Source organism: Cololabis saira, chromosome 12 (genome assembly GCF_033807715.1).
Source record: "Cololabis saira isolate AMF1-May2022 chromosome 12, fColSai1.1, whole genome shotgun sequence".
Taxonomy (NCBI): Eukaryota; Metazoa; Chordata; class Actinopteri; order Beloniformes; family Belonidae; genus Cololabis; species Cololabis saira.
In genome coordinates, this window is record NC_084598.1 from 2,000,999 (window position 1) to 2,021,291 (window position 20,293).

General features: G+C 40.8%; 1 protein-coding gene across 1 annotated transcript; it reads right to left on the bottom strand.

Moving 5' to 3' along the window:
- Positions 1–5,054: 5,054 nt before the first annotated feature.
- LOC133457574 (Ig-like V-type domain-containing protein FAM187A) lies at positions 5,055–19,945 on the bottom strand. Its single transcript, XM_061736947.1, has 6 exons — positions 19,908–19,945; positions 11,387–11,516; positions 9,909–10,186; positions 7,395–7,742; positions 5,985–6,223; positions 5,055–5,281 (listed from the first exon to the last, which is right to left on the bottom strand). Exons 1-6 carry the CDS (start codon positions 19,943–19,945, stop codon positions 5,055–5,057), a joined length of 1,260 nt encoding a protein of 419 aa, XP_061592931.1.
- Between the last annotated feature and the right edge of the window lie 348 nt (positions 19,946–20,293).

Sequence of the window (20,293 nt, forward strand, 5' to 3'; positions counted from 1 at the left end):
CAGAAAGGAAATCTGAAAATTCAGACAAAAACTCTAGATAAGCGCCAGCAGGGGGCCGATACACTACCACTAACACAACTGGTTTCTCTGATTTCCAGCTCGGAAATTTCAGACTAAGCGTGAGGTGGAGGTGGTGTCAGTCTCCTTAACCCAGATTGGAAGTTGGTTCCATAGTAGTGGTGCCTGATAGCAGAACGCCCGCCCTCCAAATCTACATTTGGATACTCCAGGAACTACGAGTAGACCTGCACTCCGAGAACAGAGAGCTCTACCAGGAACATAAGGCATTATCAGGTCTTGCAAATAATGTTGAGCTAAGCCGTTTTGGGCTTTATATGCAAGTAATAAAATTTTTAATTGGATTCTGAATTTTACGGGTAGCCAATGGAGCGACGCTAACACTGGAGAGACGTGCTCTCTCCTGCTAATTCCTGTCAGTACTCGTGCTGCTGCATTTTGGATCAGCTGGAGCCTATTCAGCAAATTACTTGGACATCCTGCTAACAACACATTACAGTAATCTAGTCTAGAAGATACAAACGCATGAACTAGTTTTTCTGCATCACTCTGCGAGAGGATTTTCCTAATCTTTGCAATATTACGGAGATGGAAAAACGCTATTTTACAAACCTGATTAACATATGGTTATGGCCTAATTACAGGCTGAGCCTACCGTTAGTTTTTAAACTGTAAAAAGTGGGGGGACAAAAACATGATTTTGAAAAGTGGGGGGGACATGTCCAACCTGTCCCCAGTGGAAATTGCGCTCTTGATATTTACAATAATAAATGTATATTGTGTTTTAGCCTAAAGCTAGCAGACTCTACATATGATAAAGCTGCACATATAACTCGACCAGTTTAACATATCAATGTGCTGATGGAACATAAACACACTGAGAGAGGACCACACCTTCACTGAATGTAAACATGGTTAAACATGCTGCTAACGTTACAAAATAAGTGTGCTGTTCATTTAGACACGTGGGGAACAGCAACACGTCTCAAATGCTATATTCTAGTCTACGTTTCAGATAGTCACTTAAACATGGGTCAATTTGATAACTTATTAAACTTGCAGCCCGACCAAAATCTTGTCATGTACCACACACAGACTACCAGTAACACACACAAGCTACTGAATTGATGTCAGCACAACTAAACTAACTTCAGCCTGGGTTAGCAGCGCAACCAAACTAATTTAGACTGAAGTCAGCAATTGATAATATGAAATTGATCACAAGCCGATTGTTGAGTAACATTGTATGTATACAGTATATGTTAACAGGACTTGGTGTAACTTACCTTCGAAAAAATATCAGCAGGTGCCGCTCGAGATTGGTGGGATTCTTTCCACCTAGTTTGTGGCCACATTTATCGCTGTCTCACTCTACGATGCATTCTGTTTTTCTTTATGCTTGATTATATTGAAAATATGTCCATATATCACCTTGTGGTTTCTGACCACCGAGCCCCTTGCCGCTGCCGCCAGTGTCCATCATCCAACCGGACTGTTAGTGACTGTGATGCAGCCGTGTTGCATTCAGGTGCTGCTGGTGATGCCAGGTGGGCGTGGCCAAACAAGGACAGGTTGCAGCACTATTGCTGATATTTTTTAATTTTTGACAGACATGTCAGGCAGGCAGAAATGTCATGCATTTTGAACGTCTGACCCACTAACATTTTTGTCTTGTCTCGTCAACGAAAACTCAAACACATCTCGTCATGTTTTAGTCAACAAAGAGCCACGTTAAGCTCGTCACCGTCTCGTTATCGTCATGAAAAAAAGGTGCGTCAACGAAATAATTTCGTCATCGTTGACGAAAACAATACTGATAGGAGCATGTCGGGCGCTGCCCTGCTGCGCCCAAATCTACATTTGAATGCAGCTGGATTTACATATTATCACTGCTGTCTGTCGTAAAGTGAGTTTGAGTTTGAGTGGAGGTTGGAGACAGACAATGGAGGAAGAAGCATTATTAAAAAAAGAGAAATTTAATTCAGTGAAGTCACTTAGAACAATGCCATTTGAGAGTATGACGTTTGAGGAGCAGCTCGATGTGAAACACGTTTGACCTGATCAGTCAAACATTGCTATCAATCACTAGTCCAAAGACACAGGGAGGCAACACACGCATTCATCTTCTAATAAGATGGCTTGGCTAGCAGCATACTAATGCTTTATTCTGATTTCCTTGCCTCTTTTTTCCAACGCCAGGGTCAGACCCAGAAAGGATTCAGACAGGTATGACTGATTTAAAGCAATTTTCAAAAACGCAATGAAGCACTAATAAACTGGGATCCATATGCGAAATGCACTGAAACTGGCCGTGTTTGGGAGAATTAACATTTCTGCTTGGCTTGATGAAGGCTACAGGGTAGGAATATGTAAGCATAATGAGGAGGTTGACAAAAACACACAGGCACATCTTGCATAAAATAATAGACCGTGTCAAGTTCTGTCGTGCATTGTGCGCCCGGATCGGCGTCAACGGGGCTCCTCCCTGGAGCCGGGCCTGGGGTCGGGGCTCCTCCCTGGAGCCGGCTGGGCTCAGCTCGACACGGCGACGTGGGCCCGCCTTGCAATAGAGCACCGTGTAACTGGTGCTACAACTCAGACATTACACCAAAACTGGAAAAGAGAGTGGAGAGTTGCATTTTAATTCAAAAGTGCCTGGGAGCGTTCGGCTGTGGCCGGGGAATGGGAGGAGGTAGTGCGTAGCGGCTCCACGCTGCAAAGAGTGCCTGTATACATTGCGCAATACCGCATGACAGACGGCATTCTCAATCTGCATCGATATAACCAGGGTGTGATTTGCCGGTGGGGATGGTGGGGATTCCCCCCCTCTGGTTTACACGTCCTACCCTCTGCTGAATTATTTTTATCCTCGGTGGGGACAAAATGTACCCCCCCCCCCAAAGTATTTTCACCATTACATTGTAATTATTAACAAGTAATAACAACCAAAATACACAGAGTCCGTGTTCATTCTGCTTGTGTGTGATTTGGATACCGGGAGCGAGTCGCGCCCACAGAAAGCAGTTTTATTTTGAAAACCAACCGGATTTTCTTGTATTCCAAAAGTCCGACTTCCGGCCCGCCAAAATAAAAGATACAGTCAGTCAAATGAATGAAAAAATGAAAAGAATCCAGAGCAGCATATCCTCATATTTTACAGGATCACAAGCAAAAATCCAGAGAAAAAATGCGACAGAAGATGAAACCAGATCTGACATTGCTGATGGGATGGTGGACAGCAGCATTTCCCCGGCTGAGAGCTCCCATGTTTTCTGTTAAACTGATATCAAGAAAGAATTAAAAAATTATTCATTTTGTTTATTTATTTTTATTTGGCACATTTAAAAACAATATTAGGAGAAAATATTTCTGCAAATGCAGTGGTTCATTTCATGTTCAAAATAGGCCTATCGCCTACGTTATGTAGCTTAAGTGTAAGGTTTACACAAGAAACAAGTTTTCATATAGCCTATACTGTTGGCCCGCTGTTGTGTAGTAATTTTTCTGAAAAAAAAATGTTTCTCAAAATTACCCCCCCTCTGGTTTTTTCACAAATCGCACCCTGGATATAACTCTACAGGGGGACAGAAAGTGAAGATGTCGATGTCGCTGTTAACAGTGATCTGTCTGTCAGCTATCCAGCTGTGCATGGGAGATCAGCCAGTGGAGGAAATCCTCCAAGTGAAAACTGTGCCTCTCCTTGGTGGTTGGACAAAGAGGGACCCAGAGTCGGCAGCTCAATATGCCGTTAAGATGTTCAACATGCTGTTGTGCCACACAGGTTAGTTATCGAAGGCTATTCATAATTTTATTAATAATTATTAATAATTAATAAAGTCGACTAGTTATCAAATTGAATTATCAAAATGATAATAATTCTCGTATGGGGCACCACCCCGGGGCCTTAATCCAGGGAAATGATAACTTTTAGAGCAGAAAATCAGTCTCAAAATAGGGATTCTCCACCAGAACACAGTAAGAGCTGTTATTACTGGTGAATAATGTTGAAGGCGTGTAATTCGAGCACTGGCTCTGTTCAAACAATCAGTTGTGACCAAAATTGCATGAAACAACAACAACCACTCATTAAAAATCAATCAGAATTTCTTTACATACGGGTATCAAAGCAGATGTAAATAAATACCCAAATAAATCCTGATGGCGCACTACATTATTATAAAACCATTAATTAACCAGAAAACATCAATAGAAATGAAATGAAACTTAAATGCATGGAATGAAAAAGAAATCAAGCAATAACAACATGATATCAACGGACATCCACCGTTCAAAACAAAACAAGCGGAGCGCGGATCCAGCTGTTCACCGATGGAAGTTGAGAGAAGAGAAAGAAAAATGGGCAGCGGCGGCGTTTTGATCCTACGCGCGCTGCGGTGACGTCATCAGTGCCTCGCTCGGGATTGGGGTGCGCGTCGCTCTCAGGCGCCGCCCCATCCCGCAAGGCATGCTTGGGGGTTGTAGTTTCTGACATGGCGGTCATTTTAGGAGGCACATTATAGCCGAGTTTCGGCTGAGCAGTTTCAAAGTTGAATATACACATTCACCAAATGTTCCATATACATTTATAGGTTCAGAGTTCACATGAGCATATGGGCGTGGCCCAACAACGCATTCAAAGGTCAAGAAAATGTTCAAACTGGTCTCAGTCACCGGTGCCAAAACTCATGACTGCACAGCTGCAGCCTTGTGAAAAAGCAAGTGAAGTACCACTTCGTGGTGACGTACGACCCACGAAACAATGAACACGAACTGCAGAGCCACAAGTGCAGTAAATTTGTGGCAAAGGTTTAACATTGGATAAACCTTTTTATGACTTTTATAGCATTGACTACCTTGTACACATTTTTGACATGCAATTAAAAAAACAAGCTTTGTACCCAGTTTGGATGTAAATGTTGGTTGATGTTTGAAGGAACTTCAAAAAGAAAATCAAATAAAATAAGAAATAAAGCTGGTTGAGAAAAGAATAAAAAAAAATCCACCAAAACTGCTTTTTTGCTGTAGTTGAGGATGATTTAATCAACATGTGTATCTGCTGTGTCTCTAAAATGTTTGAGCCCAGCTCTGCAGAACAGCAGCAGTAGAAACAGAGCAGTGATGACAGCGTAACACTTCAGTACTGTAGTGACGGCTGCTGGAAACTCCGGATGAGACAGCGCTGAGCGGCCGCGGCCCAGATGCAGATACACCAGGAGATGGATCTCAGAGGAACGCCGGCCCTGGAGCCAGCAGGTGTAAACTCCTACATGTTCAACAACACAAACATACTTCATTATTTTGTATAATTCATATTTTTACTTAATTTAATCAGTATATAGAAATTTGTCATTACAATCAAAGACCCCCAATGGAAAGTCATTGATTATGACACTAATAAGACACATAACGGGTCAAAAGGACACACTTTTAACCAACAGGCAGATTGAAATGAAATAAACAAGGAAGTAGGACAGAAGGTGGTGCCATAATAAAATTGAGAATAACAGAAAATATGAACAAAAGAACCACGTGAATGGATTAAGTGATGTAGTGACAGACAGTTATCTGCTCATCAAGCATCATGCCAGTGAAAATGTAAATTTAAAAAAAAATAAAGAAAATATATACACACACACACACACACACACACACACACACACACACACACACACACACACACATATATATATATAAAATAACATATAATAACAAATAACAAATAACATATATATATATATATATATATATATATATATATATATATATATATATATATATATATATGTATATATATATATATATATGTATATGTATATGTATATGTGTGTATGTGTGTGTGTGTGTATGTGTTTGTATATTTTCTTTATTTTTTGACATACAACTGAAGTGAACAGTGTTGTAGAGTTACAGTAAATGTGACTGGTGGATGGAAGTAGAACCATTATTAAGCATTATTGTTACGGTACCTGAGTCGTGGATTTGTGCCGGTTGAAACACCAAGTGATGTCCAGCATCTATCTGTACCCTGTGGGGCGTAGTGCTGATGTTTCCCCCTGCTGAGAGCTCAGACCGGTAGATTGGTTTAGATCCCTGATCCCAGGCCACAGCCATGTCAGGACGAGCACCGGGGCACCCCAGGGTGAGGACACGCCGCGCTGGGTGGTTCACATGGAACACTGGCACCTTCAAGGTTCTGGAGTCAGAACTACGGCACAGAAACAGACATCCGTTATACCGGGAAAAAAACACCATATGTTTGTGTTTGTATTTTGGGTAGCAAACGGTCATGGCATGCAACAAGAGCAGGAAAAACTATTTATAAAAACAGAATGCTCAAGTTCAAACTTTTATGATCTCTATTGGAAGATGGAAGAAGTTTCCAGGGGCTGATTTGTGTGACCCATATTTGAATAACTCTGGTCCATTAAAAGGTACTCGAGTTGTAAAAAACAAATCAGGGGGGATGGTGGATTTAATCATATGGGGACAGATAATTTGTGCTGATTACAAATAATATAATATATTACAAATAATAGCAGTGACCAAAACACCTGCAGAAATACTGCAGGAATGACATAGCAGCAGTTAAATGCAGCCTTCTGTAAGCTTGAAATATCCACTGGGCTTACATCAAATACATCAAAACACAACAATAAAAAACACTTTTCTGAACTTATCAATATGACTCTAAGTCAAATGGATCACTGGAAAAACTCACAATCTTAACAAGAATATTTGTCTTATTTCTAGTTAAAATGTCTCCTTTTAGTAAAAAAATCTCATTACACTTAAAACAAGACTCATCACTGGAAAAAACAACCATTTTCACCTGTTTCAAGTAGATTTTCACTTGAAATAAGTAGAAAAATCTGCCAGTGGAACAAGATTTTTTTGCTTGTAATAAGAAGATAAATCTTGTCCCACTGGCAGATTTTCCTACTTATTTCAAGTGAAAGTTTATTTGAAAAAAATGTCAAATAAGTTTATTTATATATAACATATTATATCTAATATATAATTATTTTTCTGGTGATGACTCTAAATGTTGAAATAGCAGTAAAACCACATTTATTGATGAAATGACATAAGGGATGGAAAGGGGGGATGGCAGTTTTACAGGGGGGATGATTTGGACCGTTTTTATTTCAGGGAGGGTGCCATCCCCCCTCATCCCCCCTCATCACCCCTCATCACCCCTCATCACCCCTCATCACCCCTCATCACCCCTCATCCCCCCTCAACTCCAGTACTGGGTACAGGCTCTGTAATCGGGACCTGCATGACCCACTGACCTATTCAGGACCCCAGCTGTTATCTGTTTTTGCAATTTAACCGTTCCCCTACCTGTGTAATTATTGTCCGGACCGCATGCTCACCTGTACCCGAGAAAGGCCATGAACGTCAGCAGTTTAGAGGAGGGAGGTGTTTCAGTTGGACAAGCCGTTTGGCAGCTTCTGACCTCCATCGTAGGTCCAATCCTGCCCAGGTCCCTGGGGACGGCCCCTGAACCGCAGGAAGCAACGGTCTGATTGGTCCGTCGGTAGCGCACGTGCAGGAACTGGGAGTGGACGTAGCAGAGGCCCACACGGACCTGCTCCCCGGGAACCCCACAGCGGTCGCACACGGACCAGGGCTGGAAGCTGGTGAAGGGCCGGTACAGGACCTGAGAAAGGACAGTTCCCTTTTCAGCTCGCCTTTTCTCTTTCATACTTTCTGGAGGAAATCTGGAATCAGCAAAATAGTGGATTATTCATTCACTTTTTCATTTTATTCTTTATTTCATTCAAAAAATAAAACAAACAATTCAATACAAATACAAATGTTCATAAATTGTCTAATCTAATCTGCCCCTTTTCCCTAGAAATAAATTCACAAATAACATAAATTAAAAAAAAAAACAACTAAGTAAATAAAAAAAAAAAATAAAATAAAATTACCGCCGGCTATGGGTATGTTAATGAAACTTAACTAACATTTTTCATTATATTTACTTAACATACTGGCTTTAATTGTTCTTTTGAATGTAATGTTTGATTTGGATTCTTTGTTTTCTTTATTCAGATTGTTCCATAAACTGATTCCTTTCACAGAAACACAACGTTCCATCAATTTAGTCCTGAATCTTGGTTTAAAAAAAATCTCTGTTCCTTTTAAGTTATACTTGCTTTTTCTTTTTTCAAATCTTTTCTGAATGTTGATTGGTAAAGTTTTTTTATGAGCTTTAAACATAATTTGCAGAATACTATAATCTACTAATTCATGAAATTTCAACAATTTTAACTGAAGGAATAATGGATTTGTTGGATCTCTATATCGTTTTCTACTAGTTATCCTTATGGCTCTTTTTTGCAGAATGAAAATTGACTGAATATACATTTCCCCAAACTTCAACACAGTAGGTCAGATATGGAACAATCAGAGTGTTTTATAAAATGTACAATGCTTTGTTGTCCAATGAATCCTTTACTTTGTGTAACAGAGCAATTGTTTTTGATATTCTTATCTTTGTATAATTGATATGTGATTTCCAATTCAAATTCTCATCCAGCATGACACCCAAAAACTCTGTTTCCCTTACTCTATTCATTTCAATACATCTATATTAATTGAAGTGTCCGTGTCTCTCCTTCTGTTACTAAATATCATGATTATTATGTGTTACAATATATTTATATACGCTCACCACTTCATTAGGAATGCCAGGTGTCCCTAATAAAGTGAGTTGCTTCATGAGTATACAAGTAACATTTTTTACCCCCTCAAAATTGTCTCATGAGAATTGGAAAATGTGAAAACTATAGAGGGTCTGCATTGACGTCACTTCCCCACTGGACGTCCCCTTACTGGCACTGAGTGGCAGAAATGTCTGCAACCAGTACTGGAGTTGAGGGGGATGAGGGGGATGAGGGGGGGACGGCATCACTCCCTGAAATAAAAACGGTCCAAATCATCCCCCCCTGAAATAAAAACGGTCCAAATCATCCCCCCTGTAAAACTGCCATCCCTCCTTTCCATCCCTTATGTCATTTCATTAATGAATGTGGTTTTACTGCTATTTCAACATTTAGAGTCATCACCAGAAAAATAACACCAGAAAAATAACTTATTTGACAATTTTCACCTGTTTCAAGTAAATTTTCACTTGAAATAAGTAGAAAAATCTGCCAGTGGGACAAGATTTATCTTCTTATTAAAAGCAAAAAAATCTTGATCCACCGGCAGATTTTTCTACTTATTTTAAGTGAAAATCTACTTGAAACAGGTGAAAATTGTTGTTTTTTCCAGTGATGAGTCTTGTTTTAAGTGTAATGAGATTTTTTACTTTAAATGAGACATTTTAACTAGAAATAAGACAAATATTCTTGTTAAGATTTAGAGTTTTTGCAGTGATCCATGTTACTTATCCTGTGAAGTACAGAGTCATATTGATAAGTTCAGAAAAGTGTTTTTTATTGTTGTGTTTTGATGTATTTGATGTAAGCCCAGTGGATATTTAAAGCTTACAGAAGGCTGCATTTAACTGCTGCTATGTCATTCCTGCAGTATTTCTGCAGCTGTTTTAGTCAGTGCTATTATTTGTAATATATTATATTATTTGTAATCAGCACAAATTATCTGTTCCCATATGATAAAATCCACCATCCCCCCTGATTTTCTTTTTACAACTCGAGTACTGGGCGTAACCATCTATGATGTCACGCGCATTCCCTCTATTTGCATTATTTGTCCATTTATTATCATAAATCTACTTGTTCTCCCTGACTTGATACTTTTTTTCTTTTTTATTCAGAGCAGTAGTTAGGTCACACATTCAGTTCCTCTGAGAAGCAACATAAGTGTTTGCCATCACAAAGTTTTAAAAGTGTTTCATTCCTTGCCTCACTTCTAACCTGGGAATGAAACTGAAGCCGTGAGATTCCTGGATGTCCAGGTCGTATCCGAAGAAGAAGTCTTTGTGTGTTGATCCGCAGATGTAGAGGCCGGAGTCTCGGGGCCCGGCCCTGAAGATCAGCAGGCTGAACAGCCGGATGGAGAACCGGCTCTGCAGGTCGCTGCTGGACGGGACCTGACTCGTATCCAACAGCTTGTTTCCATGGTGATCCGTCAGGGCTCTGGTCTCCTCCGAGCTGCCCTGGTGTTTCCTAAAGAACCACACGACTGACTGGACCTGACGAAAAGAAGGAGCAACATATGCAGAAAATGTGCCAGTGTCAATATCAGTGATGTTTTCCAGATAAACAATGCTACACATTTCAATGTCAGAATCCTGCACCTGTTTTTATCTAGGCTACCTTTAGTTTTACATATACTGCCATTTTTGTGAGATTTTTTTGACTAAAAATGAGACATTTTAACTAGATATAAGACACATATTCTTGTTAAGATTGTGAGTTTTTGCAGTGAGAAGAGAAAAGAAGAGTTCGTCTTCAAGTGAACTACAGCATTTCCAAATGTTTACATTTTAGCCTATCCATGTTAAAGGAGCATGAGGCTCCTTTTAAGAAATGAGACTCATTAGCGCCACCCTTCACCACGACGGCCGCCGGGGGTACTGCAGCCAACAGTGAAGCCGGCACGGGAGAACGGGGAGAACGTGCATGCAGCGTCATGTGACGTCACATCCGCAGGACAGCGCAGGAAATTCGGGCCCAGAATTGCAGCACATTTTGCAGCACACAGCCTGTTTAAGGCAACGGAGAGATACACTGGAGGGCTCATTCTTTTGGGTTTGGAACACTTCATCTGACATTATTACTAGAAAACTTAAAATGTATACGGATTTTTTTCATAAATCCAGCCTCAATCCTGCCTCAAGCTCCTTTCATTTGTTTTTAAAAGGTATCTGGCATTCTGCCTGAAAAACATAATAGTTAAAAAAAATAATCACCACCTGTCTACAATTACCAGATTTGATGAAACTTTCAATCTAGGTCAGGGGTCGGCAACCCAACATGTTTTAGAGCCACATTGGACCAAAAACACAAAAAACTAATATGTCTGGAGCCGCAAAAAAATGAAAAGTCTTGTATAAGCCTTAGAATGAAGGCAAAACATGCTGCATGTTTCTAAATTAGTGAGAACTGGGGGAAGATTTTTTTTTCATTATGCACTTTGAGAAAAAAGTCGAAATGTCGAGAAAAAAGTCGAAATGTCGAGATTAATGTTGAAGTACAATCTCGAGAAAAAAGTCGAAATGTTGAGAAAAAAAGGAAGAAAAAAAGGAAAAAAAAGAAGAAAAAAGGGAAAAAAAGGTCAAACCTTTTTTAAAAAGCTCCAGGAGCCACGAGGGAGGCGCTAAAGAGCCGCGGGTTGCGGGTTGCCGACCCCTGACCCAGACCTGCTGTGCACCAGTGCCAGGTCTCCGTACCTGTGGGGGTTTGCAGAGGCAGGGCAGCTCCACGGTGGCTCCCGCCAGGTACGCAGCGTTCCTGAACACCAGGAACGCCGGGCAGGCTCTGCTGGAAAACACATCCTGCTGATCTTCAGGAGCCTCGTAACTCCAGACACAAGAGCACAAGAGAACCAGCGCAGAGAAGGATATCAGGAGCATTTCTGCTTATCTGAGAATCAAACTCAATTATCAGAACTAATGTATCTCTTTATAACCAGTTTTTTTTTGGTTGTTGAGTGAGTCATAAACAACAAACTGTGGAATCTGATCACTAAGGAGACATTCTGTTGTCAACGCAAACCAGTACTCAAGTTGTAAAAAAGAATCAGGGGGATGGTGGATTTGATCATATGGGGACACATAATTTGTGCTGATTACAAATAATATAATATATTACAAATAATAGTAGTGACCAAAACACCTGCAGAAATACTGCAGGAATGACATAGCAGCAGTTAAATGCAGCCTTCTGTAAGCTTTAAATATCCACTGGGCTTACATCAAATACATCAAAACACAACAATAAAAAACACTTTTCTGAACTTATCAATATGACTCTGTCCTTCACAGGATAAGTAACATGGATCACTGCAAAAACTCTAAAGAATATTTGTCTTATTTCTAGTTAAAAGTTGTCTCATTTCACTTAAAACAAGACTCATAACTTACTTAACTACTCATTTCAAGTGAAAATTGACTTGAAACAGGTAAAAATTGTCAAAAAAAATTATTTTTCTGGTGTTATTTTTCTGGTGATGACTCTAAATGTTGAAATAGCAGTAAAACCACATTCATTGATGAAATGACATAAGGGATGGAAAGGGGGGATGGCAGTTTTACAGGGGGGATGATTTGGACCGTTTTTATTTCAGGGGGGATGCCGTCCCCCCTCATCCCCCCTCATCCCGCCTCAACTCCAGTACTGGGTATCACTTACTTTATTGTACATAAGCTACCATGTTTTATATTGCAGTTCATGCATGTTCTGCCTCCACCTAGTGGTTACCCACAATCTGGTTTTTTGTCTTTGTCTTTTGTACCTGTCTTTATAAAAAACTGAAAATCTTAATAAACAAAGTTTAAAAAAAAGTAGAGTTTATAGTTGTGTTTTAATCCCCACTCGCCACTGCCCCCCCACAAACCTTTTTATCACCAGCCGCCACTGAATACAAACACAATGTAGTCCCCAACTTTACACTTGTAAAGACTACTACTATTACTTAAGATTCCTTGTTTTTTTAAACAGCTCAGTGTAAAACAATGAACCATATGCATCACAAACATTGTACAATAAGAGCATTGGTCAGATAAATGTTCCATGTAACTATGTCTAACCTCATATGGAGGAAAATAAAAAGCGCAAAAAATATCCCCGATTTTCTTGCCAAACAAAAGGTATAATAATAATAATTTATTTTTTTTTAAACATGCTTTTTTGGAGCGAGCAATAATTTCTATGTTGTCTTACAAAAACACGGGGGTTCCAAAATTCGAAGAATAAGGCCGCGTTCAGACTGCAGGCAAATCTGATTCATATCTGATTCCTTCTCATATCCGATTTTCAGGGCTGACTGTCCACACTGTTTTTAGCAAGTGTCCATATCGGATCTGGCTCTGTTCAGACTGGGCCACATCATTGACTGATCTGACGGGTTGCCGTAGCAACGACGTCGGAGCGGAGGCGTCACCCAGCGCGTGTATTGTGTGAAGTCATGTATTTTTTTTATATATAAAAAATCCCAAAATATCTGTACCGTTTCTGATTGGGTCGGCACTGCGCATCATTTTTAGACACAACAATGAACGCATATACCGCAAAAGTTGTGTCTCTGCGGAGGGACCCGGCGTCCCAGCAAAATGAGAAACAGAGAAAAGTGTTCAGAACAAAACCACCAGCAAACTAACAAACCAACCAACAAAGCTCAGAGTTAACAAAACAAACCTGCAATGAACAACTGGCAGCCCCGCTCCATAACCTCTCCTCCTGATGAGCTGACGGGCTGCAGGTTCAGGCTCACAGCGCGACTGAAGGCTGATTTATGGTTCCGCGTTACACCAACGCAGACCTACGGCGTAGGGTACGCGGCGACCCGCACCGTACGTGGAAATGCAGTCTTTTTTCTGCTATTAAAACATGATTTGTAATGTGAAATTGCAACACTTAAACTACAAATAATATAGTTTTTGACGTGACATCAGAGATTGTACATGCTCTCTGTGAAAGGATGAGTAGCTCCACAACTGGAAATGGGCGGGTGGTTTGGAGCATGGGTCTGGGACAGTCATATCCGATCTGAGTGTTTGGATGTTCAGACTGAGACGCATCTGCCCAAATAGGATATAAATGCGATATGAAACTACCTCCCGGAGGTGGTTTTGATCTGGTTTGCAAAAATCGGATCTCATGCGGTTTGGGACTGTTCAGACTTCAAAAGAGTCATCCAGTTTCAATTCTGGATGGGCTAAAAATCGGATATTGGCTGGCAGTCTGAACGCGGCCTATGAGTGAGTTAAACATCAAAAACTGTTGCTCTTTGACAGAAAAAATCATTTGTTTTACTTAATATTGCTAGGGTTTTAGACATTTTTGATTTTACACTATTTATGTGGGATTTCCAGCTAAGTTTATCATCAATTATTACCCCCAGGAACTTATTTTCGTATACTCTTTCTATTTCCATACCACTAATTTTAATCGTTTAATTGTTGTTTAATTGTTTTTATTTTTACAAGGCAGCTGCGGGCAGTCACATGACTTTTCGGCAGGCCAATAGAAAATAATAAGGGGAAAAAACGTGAACATGTCACAATTTGAGAGGCCTTATTGTGAAAATAATAAGTTTTGTACTGTGGATAAACGTTGCTATTTGATGAGACTGGGTTTCTCAGCTCAGCGATGCAGAGAAATAATGGGTTCCAGAGGGAAATGCTGCTTACCATCTCGTAAATGAAAGAGATTTCATTCATCCAGTTGAATTCTAGCATGCCTTGGTTTTGTTGACATTTGAGCAGAGGTTGGTAGTAACGAGTTACATTTACTCCGTTACATTTACTTGAGTAAGTTTTGGGAAATGTTGTACTTTTAGTAGTAGTTTTGAATCACTATACTTTTTACTTTTACTTGAGTAGATTTGTGAAGGAGAAACTGTTCCTCTTACTCCGCTACATTAGGCTACATTGAGCTGTTACTTTTCTTTTATCCCTTTTATCCACGTACGCGTCAATCTCATGACATCACTGGGTGATTCTTTGGGAAAAATGTTTGTTTTTGCATGTTTTGTCACATTTACACAGACTCAAACACACACAGAGTTTCTATGAGTTCATGTTTGTTCTAGTTCTGCCTGTTTTTTATTTATTTTATTACTTTATTGATTTAATTAGCCTGAAGATGATTATTTTTTACTTTTGTCTGTTTGAATGGTTGTGTTAAAAAAATAAATCTAAATAAATAAAAAATAAAAAATTAGAATATTGTGATTTTCTGTAATGCAATTACAAAAACAAAAATGTCATACTGTACATTCTGGATTCATTACGAAAGCCTTTTATTATTTTAATATTGCTGATCATGACTTACAGCTTAAGAAAACTCAAATATCTTATCTCAAAAAATTTGAATATTCTGGGAATCTTAATCTTAAACTGTAAACCATGATCAGCAATATTAAAATAATAAAAGGCTTGCAATATTTCAGTTGATTTGTAATGAATCCAGAATGGATGACATTTTTGTTTTTTTTAATTGCATTACAGAAAATAAAGAACTTCATCACAATATTTTAATTTGACGAGACAGTCTTGTAAGGACAATAACTGAGTCTTCTCCCACTGTGTTTGTAGCACCAGAGTGTGCAAGACTGATTGGAATATTAATAATTCAACAATCAGCTGTTCACTTTCCACCAGTGTTTGATCAAAGGTTTACTGGTACACATAAGATCAAAGGTTTATTGCCCCAGAAAATAGAGCAGGTACACTAGGAGATACTGTCCTGCTAGTGGAGAAGACAGAAATCTGCTTGTTAGTGCTGATTAGTATCCGTGCTTGTGGGGATGAAACTGTCCATCGTGTGTGGGTGTGTTGATGTGTTGGTTGGAGGTTTCACTTCTTCCTCAGCCCAACTTTAACCTAACACTACAGTCCTGTGAAATACTGTACAGGACTGTCTCAGAAAATTTGAATATTGTGATAAAGTTCTTTATTTTCTGTAATGCAATTAAAAACACTAAAATGTCATACATTCTGGATTCATTACAAATCAACTGAAATATTGCAAGCCTTTTATTATTTTAATATTGCTGATCATGGTTTACAGTTTAAGATTAAGATTCCCAGAACATTCAATTTTTTTGAGATAGGATATTTGAGTTTTCTTAAACTGTAAACCATGATCAGCAATATTAAAATAATAAAAGGCTTGCAATATTTCAGTTGATTTGTAATGAATCCAGAATGTATCACATTTTTGCATTACAGAAAATAAAAGGACTTTATCACAATATTCTAATTTTCTGAGACAGTCCTGTATGCTAAATGGAGAGCTCACTAGTTCATATGCGTTGATGGAGTTCATGTTTAACTTTGACTTTAGATATCATTTATTTGTTCCAACATGTTCAGCTTTCATCCTATCAGCCCATACGACCACAGCAATACTTATAAATTATAAACATGCAGCATTCAATTCTAAATGAGCTTAGTTGTCACATGACAGGACAGATCAGGCAAATCCATTCACAGATTTGATATGGACACACAGGTTTTCCATTTATATTTGTGTTTATAAGTAAACTAACATGATCTGAAGTGAGTCATAATGTGTCACAATTGTAACTACTGAAGAAAGCTCATCTCTCTTTCTTATCATATTTGTCTCTTTTAAAAGTCATAAATGGGAAAACTGACATTTCTTCTCCCCGGAATTGTTGATTTAGAAAAAAAAATATTCACATTTTCAAATTATTTTCATAATTAAAAATAATTAGGCAGATAATCTCTGGTGAAGTGGAAAATTAACTTGATCTGTGAATCTGACTAGTCTAATCAAATCTAAATTCTGAGTCCCAGGCCCAATCAGGCAGCAATTCCACGAGTGCAAAAAGTGGTGAGTGGTGTCAAGACAAGCTAGTTCATAGTCTGCTGAGAATTTACATGGAGAATGTAGCACGTCTCGTTGCTACGGGGGTCACTCAAGACAGCAGCAGGATTTGGGTAGAAATATTTTTATTTAGTTCTACCAGCCAAGTTTTGTCTTTTGCAGAGGTTCTCTGTGCATCCGCACCGTCAGCAGAGCTGCACCTCCGCTCCGCTCTGCTCCCGTCCTCTCCCGTCTCCAGGGCCCGCACACTACTGAAATACACAGAGTGATTAGACACACCTGTGTACCGTCAGCTGTTCCAGCTGCGTCACCTGTGCGCCACTCCCCCGCACTCCCTCTCTCCCCCTGCAGACCCCGCCCCAATCCTGCACCCTGTCACAGAGAACTTAGATGATGAAAACAAAGCAAACTGCACTCAGTAGCATTCTTTGAGAATTTATTGGATGTTGGAATCACAGGAAGCAAATTCATCCGTATTGCAACAGTTAATCAATATACAGTATACCGGGGTGGGGGGAGACCACCAACATCTTTATATGTAACTATAGTGACTCCTAATAGTGACTAAAACCTATGAGTGGCATGTTTAGTTTGCAATAACATGAGATTATTAGTATTTGCCACAAGTACTAGTAGTAGCATACTGTATGTGTTTGTCCCGTGATCTTGTAATGTGGATATTTCTAATAAACCATGGTACTGAATAGTGTTTTGTCACCAGTTTTGTAGGCAGTAGGTATGTTTCAGGCAGTAGAAATGCTTTAGATAACAGAGCAGATTTTGCCACTAGTAATGATTCAGATTTTTATAGCAGATCAAAGGTTATCCTCTGTTAACAGCTGGAGGCGGAGTCCGGAGAAGGGCCTGATCAGTGTCTACGCTACAAGAGGAGGAACTCTAAAAACTGCCATTACCTCCAATGCATACGACCAAAGGTAGGTTCAGTTTCGTCCCCTCCTTTTTTTTGGCCTGAGGAAGACAGGCCAGAAGCCTATGAGCCAGTTTTCTCATCATTGCATGAAGCGTTTATTTTTTGTGTTTTTCTTTAAACATATATATGAGGTGGATCGGGGCGGGGGCTGCAATCTGCTGCAAGTCTGAAATGAGAGAAACACAGGAAAACACACAACGGGTACACAAGCCTTTGGAATCTGCAAGAGAGAAAACAAACAAACAGAAACGGGAACAGGCAGAGACACAAACAGCAACCATGCCAGGTTTATGAAACTGAATCCAGACTAGGCTACGGCAATTATCTGTTCCCCAAAACTGTGGGGTGAGTATGTGCCAGTCATCAGCACCATTGGTTCCAACTGGCTCATTTTTTTCATGACCCCCCCCAAAACCCATCCCAAAAACACATCCCATCAATGCATCCTTAACACATTCAAATTTATAAATAATGAACAAAATAAAATGATTAAATAAAAAAAATACGATTAGGCTTATTCACATAATCTGAATTGAGTGCTCAGACTGTAGCAGATTTTTTAACATGGCTCTTTCACCCTTTCACAACAGGTGTAAAGTGGCAAAATGCAATCTTTGACTTTTCTAGCCTTCTTTGCAGCAAAATCATCAATTACATCATCATAAGAAATCTGTGGTGCGAGTGGGTGCACTGTCCATTTTTTTTTTGTGTTTTTTTTATTTGTGTAAATTTTTCACATAACCCAATTCATTACATGTGGTTAGATATTATTTTTATGAATAAAATACAATTTATTTGGAAGCAGTTGTGTGTGGCCTTGGAATCATCCCTCGCCATCCTCCCTTTGCTTTTCTGCTCCGACCTGCTGTCCCCCGCAGGCCGCCGCCCTCTAGCCCCATAGAGGGGGCAAGGCGCAGACCGCCGCCGGCTTTCCCATTCATTGTGAATGTGCTACCACGGTGCAAGAGCGGACCGCTCTGTCGCCGAGGGCACCTGCCGCAGCGTTTGCTCCGCGCCTGCCTGCGCCCAAATTGAACATTTTTTAATTTCACCGTCCCGATTTGACGACATTTCGTCGCGTTCAATAGGAGAGAAGGGAGAAGAGAGGAAGTTGTGTCCAATAGGAGAGAAGGTGGTGGAGGCTCTGCGCCGACTCTGCGCCCTACCCGGCGGTGGCGCAGCGCAAACCGTGCTCTATGTGAATATGCAGTCGCTTTTGTAGGACAGGGAAGCTCCTATATGGTTGAATGAGGTGTCAATCAAAAGGACAGCGTACAGACTCCATTTTAAGACCAAGAGACTAAAGGCTGAGCTATGTTTCTGCGTCAAAACGATGCCGTGCCTACGGCATGTGGTAGGCGTCGACGCAGACCACATGCCGTCACTGCACTGACGCCGTCACTGACGCCGTCACTGACGCCGTCACTGACGTGCACCTCCCAAAAATTGCGACACAGACCAAACGCAAACCGAGAGGGCTGTGATTTGTTCGCTTGGTAGCAACGCGTTTCTGGTTTGAAGCAGTCGTGAACTTTCAGCGCTATTTTCTTCTTGTATGTGTGATTTTTTTGGTTTTGTTTTTTTGCACAATAGTTGTCCTTATCTCTTTGATTCACTGTGACCGGAAAAAGTCAAATAAACCATTCAGGAAAGGATCGCGAATTAGCCATCACGGGGGGTACTGCACCACGGAGAAATGTAGTGACGGAGAAGTCCGAAGGGTTCACGATGGCGTCATGATGGCGTCATGATGGCGTCACAGTGACAGCGTGTGCACGGCGTCGATTTGACGAAGAACCATAACTCAGGCTTTAGACACCAGCAACTCCTCACACCTGACCCTCCTTCCCCTGGCGTGTCCGGGCCACTAAGTGGTGCGCTCCTGGAGCTTCACTGCTCTCTCTCTTCCTTCCCCCCTGTCATTACTGCATTGGTTACCAAACTGGTCACCAAAGAAGCCAAAGCCTCCTCCTGTCCTCTGGACCCCATGCCTACTGCTCTGGTTAAAGCCTGCTTTCCTACCCTCTGTCCTGTCATCACTGACATAATCAACTCCTCCATGGGCTCTGGTACAGTGCCCCCCAGTCTTAAAATCGCTTCCATCACTCCCATTCTGAAGAAGCCTGGTCTGGACCCTGAAGACCTCAACAACTTCCGGACGATTTCCAACCTTCCTTTCCTGGATCCTGGAAAGAGCAGTGGCGGCCCAGCTCCACCAGCATCTGTCCAACCATGAGCTCTATGAACCCCTCCAGTCAGCTTACAGAACCCACCACAGTACTGAGACCACCCTGATCAAAATCACAAACGACCTCCTCACTGCTTCAGACTCTGGTAACATCAGTCTCTTTATCCTCCTCGACTTCTCCGCTGCCGTCGACACCATCTCCCACTCCATCCTCCTCGAACGCCTGTCTGTTCTCCATGGTATCTCTGGCTCTGCATTATCATGGTTCCAATCCTACCTCACCAACAGCTCCCCCTCGGCCAGATCATACGCCATCATGGTCTCAGTTTCCACTGCTATGCTGATGATACCCAGCTCTATCTCAGCACCTCACCATCCTCCCAGCTCCCCCCACAGTCTCTGGTTAACTGCCTTTCTGCCATAAAATCCTGGATGACAACCAACTTTCTCAAACTTAATAGCGATAAGCCACTGCTCCGGAAGGTTGGAGATCTTCTCATCAGGGTGGACGAATGCACCATCACACCATCCTCCGAGGTCCGTAACCTGGGTGTCATCTTGGACTCCACCCTCTCCTTCCAGTCACACATCAAATCTGTCACAGAATCTGCCTTCTACCACCTCAGAAATATCGCACGTCTCCGTCCCTCACTCTCTGACTCT

What these genes read in the sequence shown, in the direction of transcription:
- LOC133457574 (XM_061736947.1), bottom strand. Translation starts at nt 19,945, where the DNA reads ATGGCGTATGATCTGGCCGAGGGGGAGCTGTTGGTGAG. An exon ending in GAGGGGGAGCTGTTGGTGAG is followed by an intron (nt 11,517 to 19,907) that starts GTAGGATTGGAA and finishes TTGTGTCTGGAG; the next exon opens with TTACGAGGCTCCTGAAGATC. An exon ending in ATGGCCTTTCTCGGGTACAG is followed by an intron (nt 6,224 to 7,394) that starts GTGAGCATGCGG and finishes TCTGTGCCGTAG; the next exon opens with TTCTGACTCCAGAACCTTGA.